Source organism: Euleptes europaea, chromosome 19 (genome assembly GCF_029931775.1).
Source record: "Euleptes europaea isolate rEulEur1 chromosome 19, rEulEur1.hap1, whole genome shotgun sequence".
NCBI lineage: Eukaryota > Metazoa > Chordata > Lepidosauria > Squamata > Sphaerodactylidae > Euleptes > Euleptes europaea.
This window is the reverse complement of record NC_079330.1, coordinates 1,309,386-1,318,865: the sequence shown is the minus strand read 5'-3', so window position 1 is coordinate 1,318,865 and position 9,480 is coordinate 1,309,386. Positions and strand designations below refer to the sequence as shown.

General features: G+C 51.6%; 1 protein-coding gene across 1 annotated transcript in view; it reads right to left on the bottom strand.

Moving 5' to 3' along the window:
- Window positions 1-361: 361 nt before the first annotated feature.
- The window catches only part of IGSF21 (immunoglobin superfamily member 21), a 159,288-nt gene continuing 150,169 nt past the window's right edge, over window positions 362-9,480 (bottom strand). The window contains exons 7-10 of the mRNA XM_056865473.1: window positions 5,021-5,106; window positions 3,185-3,377; window positions 1,349-1,387; window positions 362-454 (exon numbers count right to left, since the gene is read on the bottom strand). Coding sequence (XP_056721451.1) covers window positions 381-454; window positions 1,349-1,387; window positions 3,185-3,377; window positions 5,021-5,106 — 392 coding nt within the window. The 3' untranslated portion in view covers window positions 362-380. The remainder of the gene's footprint in view (window positions 455-1,348; window positions 1,388-3,184; window positions 3,378-5,020; window positions 5,107-9,480) is intronic.

Genomic DNA, 9,480 nt, shown 5'->3' with positions numbered 1-9,480 from the left:
ACGGAGAGCCCCCATCCGCACTGCAAAAAGTCTGCAAGCGCCCATTCTTTTCCGTACAAGTTGACCCGGCTTTGCATGGATTCAGAGCCTCCCTGTTGGTAAAAACCACGACTCCACGCAACGCAAAAGGGAAAGAACTGGCACGAGTCTCAATACCCGGCATAAATTCTTTTGGTCATTGTTCTGTTTTTAATTAAACTGGATGATAAAGCCAAGACACAGACAGAAAGAGACTGATAACAAGACTGTAAATAGTTTAGAAAAGAAAAAGGAAAGGAAAGCGGAGAAGGAGAAGAAGAAAAATAATAGAAAACCGACCCAGGGAGATGTGGAGTGCTGCCGGGTGCCCTTGGAGGGAGGGTCAGGGCTTGGCGAAGGCTTCACGTCATTTCTAAGATCACTGTTAAGATGAGGGCCAGAAGAAGCCTGGAGCTGGTGAGGCTGGGAGCTGCACCTGGATGAGGGAAGGGAAAAAGCCTGTTGGGGAAGGAGCTCAGGTTTTAGCCACAGCAGGAGAATCCATTTCATTTCATGTTGGAACTCATAATCCAGCACAACCTGCTTCTAGAGACATCAGCAGGCCCACATCTGACATCAGACTGGAGAGTACAATGATTAACATGGAGAAAGGTCACATTTTTATCACCGGAGAGGAGGGGGGATCTTCATTGGAGTCCCCGTCTTTGGAGATCTTATGGCCATCTGTTGGGAGTGCTTTGATTATGGGATCCTGCATGACAGGGGGAGGGTTGGGGTCACTTGGGATGTGAGGGGAGGTAGTTGTTAATTTCCTGCATTGTGCAGGGGGTTGGACTAGATGACCATGGTGATCCCTTCCAACTCTATGATTCTATGATTTGCCTTCTGCCGAGTGAGACCAGGGGTCCACCTAGCCTGGGGTTGCCCGCTCTGATTGGCAGTGGCTCTCCCAGGTCTCAGGCAGAGGCAGAGAAGGCGTTTGTGGGCCCCGTGGCCTGAGAGCCCCTTGGGAACAGGGAATGCTGACGACTGAGCCAGGGAACTTCCTCGTGCAAAGCAAACAGCTTTGAGAGTCCTCCTCCAAAGAAGCCCCTTGGCTTGCACCATCCTTGCACCCAGGATCATGCCAGGCAGAGGCTCTTCCACTGAGCAAGAAACAGTGGTGTTCTAGGAAGACGTCTGGGCATAAAGGGAAGCCGGGGAAAATGGGCAGAGATTCTGCAGAGAACAGAAGATCTGGGGGTGGGGTGGGGGCCAAAAATGGTGAAGGCGGAGGACTGAAAGTCACAGCCAGAGGCTCAAAGAGGTTGACGTCAAAAGGAATGAGTCGGTTCTCACAAGAGAATTCGGCGGAAAGGTGTTTTCTTACCATTGGAATCGTCTGTTCCTCTTGGGATATTTGGATTTTCTAATGAAGAAGAGGCAAAAAAACAGAAATAAAATAATCAGATGGAAATTCTACATGGGAAAAAGTCACACAGGCATTCTGTTTACTTCATGCATCATCTGAAACAACTGCATTTAGAAGCAGTCATGTGGAGGTTGGGTAGGGACCACACTGGTCAAATTTCACATCTTGCTACCTCTGTTCAAACATCATTTAAAACCCAAACTTTCAGAGATGGTGATGGAGAGGTGAGGGGAAATTGTGTCATGTAATTCCACATTAATTCTGGCCGAAAAACCAGAAGTGACATCTTCATGCTGTGTGACGCTCTAGGAATCCTCTATAACTTTATGGTAAAAAACCATAGAGACCAAAGGGATTTTTAGAGCATTGCCGAACATGGTGATGCCACTTCCATTTTTTTAGCCAGAAATGATGTTGCAATGTTGTTTGATGCCATTCCTGTTTCCAGCCCCCCAAATCCTCCCATCAGGGGCTAGCCACCATGAATGCATGAACACACAGAATCATAAAATCATAGAGTTGGAAGCTATTTCCCTCATCAACATGACATCCCTTCAAATATGTCAAAGATAGGACATTTTGGAGGACTTTCATTCATAGGGTCGCCATGAGTCGGAAGCGACTTGACGGCACTTAACACACACACACACACATCATGTCTCCCCTCAATCTTCTTTTCTCCAAACTAAACAAACCCAACTCCCTAAGTCTCTCCTCATAGGACATGGATTCCAGACCTTTGACCATTCTGGTCGCCCTCCTCTGGACACGCTCCAACTTGTCAACATCCTTCTTAAATTGTGGAGCCCAAAACGGGACACAGTATTCCAAGTGACGTCTGACCAATGCAGAATACAGTGGTAGTATTACTTCCCTTGATATAGACACAATACTCCTATTGATGCAGCCCAGAATTGCATTGGCCTTCTTAGCCGCCATATCACACTGTTGACTCATGTTCAGTTTGTGGCCCACTAAGACTCCCAGATCTCTTTCACATGTACTGTTGTCAAGCTGACTACCTCCCATCCTGTACCTGTACCTTATGTTGTTTCTGCCTAGGTGAAGTACCTTACACTTCTCCCTATTGAAATCCATTTTATTGCTTATGGCCCAGTTCTCCAGTCTATCAAGGTCATTCTGAACTCTGACCCTGTCCTCTGGGGTATTAACTACCCCTCCCAACTTGGTGTCATCTGCAAATCTGATTAGCATGCTCTCTATTCCATCATCCAAGTCATTTATAAAAATATTAAATAGTACCGGTCCCAGGACAGACCCCTGTGGTACCCCACTGGTCACTCCTCTCCAGGATGAAGTTGTGCCATTAATGAGCACCCTTTGGGTTCGGTTGGTCAACCAATTACCAATCCACCTAAGAGTAGCAGTGTCCAGCCCACATTTTACTAGCTTTGTTTCAAGAAGATCATGGGGGACTTTATCAAAGGCTTTACTGAAATGAAGGTACACTACATCTACAGCATGAAGCTGCCTTATACTGAATCAGACCCTTGGTCCATCAGAGTCAGTATTGTCTACTCAGACTGGCAGCAGCTCTCCAGGGTCTCAGGAAGGGGTCTTTTGCATCACCTACTTGCCTGGTCCCTTTAACTGGAGACGCCGGGGATTGAACCTGGGACCTTCTGCGTGTCGAGGAGAGGCTCTACCACTCAGCCACAGCCCCTCCCATGCGCAGTGAGGAGTGTGCAGGGCAAAGGGGGAGTCTGGAGGACCAAACCAGAGAGACTTGTGGCCCAGGGGCAGTCAAGTGGAGGCCAAGAATTGTTACCGTACCAAATACGATCAGCCTGGTGTGGGTGTCCGTGGAGCCAAGTGGGTTCTGCGCTGTGCAGCGGAACATGGACCCGTTCAGTTCCGCCGGCACTCGTTCCAAGACCAGCTCTTTCCCGTCGTGTTCGGCACTGCCGTCCAGAAGCCGGCTCCCGACTCGGGTCCAGGTGAACATGGGTTCCGGGAAGACTTCATTCTGCAATCCAAGCCAAGAGGGTAGAATAAGTAGGACCAGGAAGGCTATTGTAAACCCAACCGAGCCAAAGGCATCGCTGGGATTGGGGCCCCAGACGTCATCCTGCCCAGTCTCTGCAGCTTAGCCCTTTCTACCCTGGCAAAGTAGCTCCCTTCTCCTGGATCTCTGGCAGAAGAAGGTCTTGCCCAAACCCAACCCCTGTTCCCAGAGTCTGGGGTCTGCATTTCAGCATGCAGAGCAGCTGCCTGACCACTAAGGCAGGCCTCCCGCCCCACAGATCCCCAGAAATGGACAACCTGCTGGAGCTAGAGCCCGAGGGAGGGACCTCTGAAGCCGCCCTCTACCAAGTCAGGCCTTTGGTCCATCAAGCTTAGCATCGCCTGCTCTGGCTGGCAGCGGCTCAGCAAGGTCTCTGGCGGAGAAAGGTCTCCCCCCACATCTGCAGCCTTCAACTGGGCCTTGCTCCTGGGGGTGCTCTGCACGTACAGCAGGGGTACTGTGCCCCCTCCGCACCGTGAGCGCCCACTTGCATCTCTGCTGTCCCGAGTCCATGGGAGAACAGATTGCTTTCCCCCTTCGCTGAAAGCCCCGCACCCGCCACTTTGCGCTGAACACGCTCCACGCCCTGCGTAGATTAAGTGGCAGCTACTTTGCCGGCTGCCTCCAATTGCCTCCTAACGACAACAGACTCGGATGCTGATGAGAAGGCAGCCGAGAGCACTCAAATCCCCAGCGAGTTAATGGGGCGAGAGGCAGCATGCTGGGTGCCTCAAATCCCCCACCTCGTGCTTGGCACTGGGGTGGTGGTGGTGGCAAAAAGCAAGCTGGGGTAGCCTGCGGGGGCAAATTGTCATGTCAGCCAACTGGCTGGTGGGAGTGCCAGTAAAGTTGGACGACGGGCCCAGGCAGACCGCTCCAGAGCGCAGCCCTGCTCCAAGGCCTTTCCCGGACCTGCTTCCTGAAATGCTTTTAGCGGGAAATTCTAGGGATTCATCCAGGGACCTTTTGCATGCAAAGCAAGGGAAAGCCATGGCTCCTCCCACTCTGAGACTTATCCATGCACCCAAAGCCCCCCCCCTTCCATTCTCCTTCTGCATGCAGGGTGCTCTTTTCAGCTGAGTGTAACGAAGCAAAAACCCCTCCCCCCGTTTCTTCTCTGGGTATAGTGATGAGGATGTCAAGAAAAAGACCAGGGAGACACATATTCCAATCCCCACAAACCCATGATGCTGGCTGGGAGGCCTCAGGTCAGACAATCTCTGCCTAAGCTACCTCACAAGGCTGTTGTGAGGCTAAATTAGGGTGGGGAGGACGGTGGATGTGCCACTGTGAGCTCCTTTCAGGAAGGGTAGGATAAAAATGTGACGGATAAAAGATTCATTTAAGTTCTCCTTAAGGAAATCTAGGCTTTAGTTCACCACACCAATGTGTTACTGGGAAAGGTCACCACAAGGTGGCATTTCCAGATATCTCATCCACCCTCCCTTGGGTTGCCCTTGTATTTGATCTCCTTTTGTTATTTACTGGTTGCCGTCCATTGAAACCAACCCTCCACCAAGACCCCACCCGAGATGCCCATCTGTCCCGACAGGATGGACCACACTGCAGAGCTGGCAAAGCCAGGAAGAGGCATCACTACGCACCTGAAAGCCCTGCACCAGGATGCGAACCGTGTCTCCCACTCGGGCCCTCGTCGGGGTCATCAGGATCTTGGGTCCTTTGGGAGCCACTGCAGAAAAAGAGAGTGGGTGGGCCAGGTCCCCTCCTTCCCAGCCGCACTCTCCCATTCCCCCCTCCAGACACTGCTCCCTCTGGCCCATCAAGGTGTTTGACCACCCAGCCTCTGGACGGTCCCAAGCCACGTCCCAGCAATCAAGCCACAGGAGGTCAGCAGAGACTCGGCCAGTGCGGCAGATCCAGGGGAGGACAGGCAGATCCAGCCAGTCACCTGGCTGCCAGGACCTGGTGGGGTCCTGGTGAGGCAGCAGTGCCGCCCACCCCAAGTAGGGGCTCAGGGGGCTTGCCAGGTTCCAGGTCTGGTCTTGCCCCCTGGAGCTGCGGAGCCCAATGAACAAATGCCACATAAGAATGACTCCAAAAGCTGAGCTGGCCCCCACTTTGCTCGGTTTGCTGCCCCAGGAAATTGGTTGGCTGTGCTTCAAAACATTCACTCAGTACGCATTTATCTGAAAATGCAGGATGCAAGGGTCAAGATAAAACAAGATCCCTGGAGTTAAAAACCTTGGCCTATGCATTAAAGAAAGGCGCTGGGGATCACTGTCCAACATATGAAGCTGTCTGCAACTGAAATCAAACCATTAGCCTGTCAAGTTCAGTACTGTCAACTCAGACTGGCAGCCGCTCTCTGGGCTCTCAGGCCGGGGTCTTTCACATCATCTATTACCTGACGTCTTTTAACTGGAGGTGTCGGAGATTGAACCTGGGACCTTCTGTGTGCAAAGCAGAGGCTCCTCCACTGAGCCACGGCCCCTCCCCTAAAAAGGGAAGTTTTTAAACACATGAACACATGAAGCTGCCTTATACTGAATCAGACACTGGGTACATCAAAGTCAGTGTTGTCTACTCAGACTGGCAGCAGCTCTCCAGGGTCTCAGGCAGGGGTCATTCCCATCACCTACTTGCCTGGTCCCTTTAACTGGAGATGCCAGGGATTGAACCTGGGACCTTCTGCATGCCAAGCAGATGCTCTACCACTGAGCCACGGCCCCTCCAGGAGTGTACTTATTCAACAGGGGAAAGAGACTCAGCAGATCCTCCAGAGGCTTCTGTTCTTTGTTATCACCATCACGACTCCTTCTAAGAGCAAACGTGACAGTTGAGTGCCCATCAGGAATGCAGCCCAACAAGGGCATTCCCTGGCAAGAGGGTTGGGTTGTTGTTTTTTTGCACACTCAGGGGACTCCCCAGGAAATGTCCCTCTGTCAATTAAAGACACTCCCCCTCCTTGCATTATTCTCCAGGAAACGCCAAATGTTGAAGACAGTTAAGGGAGCGGCCGTGGCTCAGTGGTAGAGCCTCTGCTTGGCATGCAGAAGGTCCCAGGTTCAATCCCCCGCACCTCCAATGAAAGGGACTAGGCAAGTAGGTGATGTGAAAGGCCCCTGCCTGAGACCCTGGAGAGCCTCTGCCGGTCTGAGTAGACAATACTGAGTTTGATGGACCAAGGGTCTGATTCAGTATAAGGCAGCTTCATGTGTTCGTGTATTCATGTAAGCATCTTTTTATAAGAAAAGGAAAACCGACGATGATGGGGAATTGGCCTGCTCCAGCCCCAAACAGCTTATAGTATCCTGGAAGAGAAGATTTAGTTCAGGGAGAGAATACACCAGTCATCATTTTGCCCCTCCCCCTTCCCTCACTCCCCCTTTCCCATCCCATTACTTAATACCTCCCATTTCTAGAGCTGAAAAATGGTTCTCCGTCTCCAGCTCAAAGCACACCCCAGATTGCTTATTTCATCACTCCTGCACCACATGAGCCCTGACCTAGATGGCCCAGGTGAGCCCAATCTTATCAGATCTCAGAAGTGAAGCAGGGCCAGCCCTGGTTAGTCCTTGGACGGGAGGCCAGTGAGAAATACCAGGGCTGTGATGCAGAGGCAGGCAACGGCAAACCACCTCTGCATGTCTTTTGCTTTGAAAACCCTACAGGGCCCCCATAAATTGGCTGCGACTTGACGGCTCTTTCCACCACTACACCGCACAAAGGTTGTACCAATTTGCCGGCCGTTCTTTGGGAGGGCTAAACAACACCTGGAACCTTTTACAAAATAAGACTTCGGGGTCCCCCAATTGCCAGCATTGCTGCAGATCGAGATCAAAACAGCTGGTCGTTCCCTAAAACAATCCCCAGGTGCTTGGCGCTGCACACACAGGAGGCAGAAACCGGCTCCAAAGTGGTGACTTCCGCGGAGATGAAGCCAAGGAGCCCCCATTAATGAGTGACTTTCAGCCCGACTGCCGTCTTCAAAAAACAAGGGAAGATGTGCTAGAATTGATAAGGGTCACAGCTGATTGGATGAGCACGGTTACCTTGGCAACGGAGGAACAATATATTGCCACTTTGTGCAGGCGAGGCTGGGGGTGACTTTGGGAGGGGGGGAATATGAGCACATCAAGACACTCTAGACTTCCAATTCATGTCACCGCATTATCGTCACAGATCAGCCCATAATAGCTCTCATCTTATCTCCGACAATCTCATGCTGGCCTGGTCCTTTCTGTCCTTTGACTACTCATCTCGGTGTTGGTTTTCGCAAGTGCCAGACCTTTAAGAGACTGATACAAAACACATCTGCTTTTGACAGGAGACGGCAAACAAGGCCCCACCGATGAAGGGCTGCCAGAACATCACCCCAGACTATGCAGGACTAGATGGACTGTTGGAGCTGATCCAGCTGGGTTTCTTACTCGGGACAGTTAAGAGTGAAACCTCCATGTTCCAAGCCAGTATACCTTGAAACCCCAGGATACCGGGTAGGGTGGGCAAACAAAAGTGCACATCTTGCAGAGGGGACTGAGTGGCCGATGTCAGAAACAAAATGGTGAATGCAGCAAACCAAATCCAATGCCTTGATGAACACATGAACACATGAAGCTGCCTTATACTGAACCAGACCCTCGGTCCATCAAAGTCAGTATTGTCTACTCAGACCGGCAGCGGCTCTCCAGGGTCTCAGGCGGAAGTCTTTCACATCACCTACTTGCCTAGTGCCTTTAACTGGAGATGCCACTGGGGATTGAACCTGGGACCTTCTGCACGCCAAGCAGATGCTCTGCCGTGGAGCCACAGCCTTATTGGTTTGACTTGTCCAGACAAGCCCTAGAGCAACTGATGAAGCCTCCATGGTCAGCGTCAGTCCACCTTTGACTATGTGGTGCTGGGGCAAAGGACTCTGGCTTTTAAGCTGTACTGATGGGCTTACCAGAGACATCTGCTTTGGAAATCAAGAAAAACAGAATGTTGGATCCACACATGCAAATGGAGGCTGCCTCGGTCCATCCAGGTCAGGATTGTCTACTCAGACCGGCAGCAGCTCTCCAGGGTCTCAGGCAGGGGTCTTTCACATCACCTACTTTAACATCACCTTTAACTGGAAATGCTGGGAATTGAACTTGGGACCTTCCGCAAGCCAAGCAGATGCTCTACTGCTGAGCCATGGCCCCTCCCAATTAGATGCCCTTTGATCTTCTCCAAGCTGTGGAGAGAGAGGGGCAGGATAAGTTCTCAAGACCAGCCCCAGCCCAGACGAGTAGGCAGACGGGTACAGAGCTGGTTAGAACAGCTGTCCTGGACCCCTCCTGGGGGTGGCACAGGCACTAAGAGGCAATGCCAGTCCAGTCCTGTTGGGAGAAACAAGCTGGACCCCCGTGGCACATCCATCCCTTCTTCCACATGTCACCCCAAGTCGCCACCTGGGGGTGGGGAACAGTGGCCACAGAACCGGTTTCTGGCCTGAACCTTGACTGTTCAGGCCAGATCTTCAGCTCGGGGCTCCCAGCTGGGGAAGACGGCTGGTAGAGAAGGACCAACTTACTTTTGATGCAAAAAAGAGCAGAGAATAAACCAAGAGGACAGTAAAACCCTCTGCTCCCCCCACCCCGGCACCTCATTGTGCTGGGTTCCTTAATTCCAGAACGTTGGCCAAGTCCGTTAAATTAATGACCGTCAGCTAAAACAGAGAGACTTTTCGGCGCAGCCTGGAGGCAGCCAGTGGGGGAACTCCCTGGAGTCACATACCTTGCTTGGGTATGTTTTTTAAAGGAGATGACTAATTTTTACGACCGTTAATAAACACCAGCAGGGCGGTTATGCCTGTTAATAAAAGGTGGTAATCAAATTCCATGCTCTGGGTTGTCAGCTCAATGGAGGAGGGAAGGGGGACTGGGCATTTTTGCCCTCTCTCCACCACGGTCCCAAGAAGCAAATGGTAAGGGGTCACAACTGATCCAGGTTTACCAAATGGCAGGTGGGGGGGGTCAACTCAGGTCCAGGCTGCAGCCCGCCAGAGTGCAAGGAGGAGGCCATGAGATTTCTGCATGTAGACAACTAGGTTCTCAGAGATAAGACTAAGATAGACCAC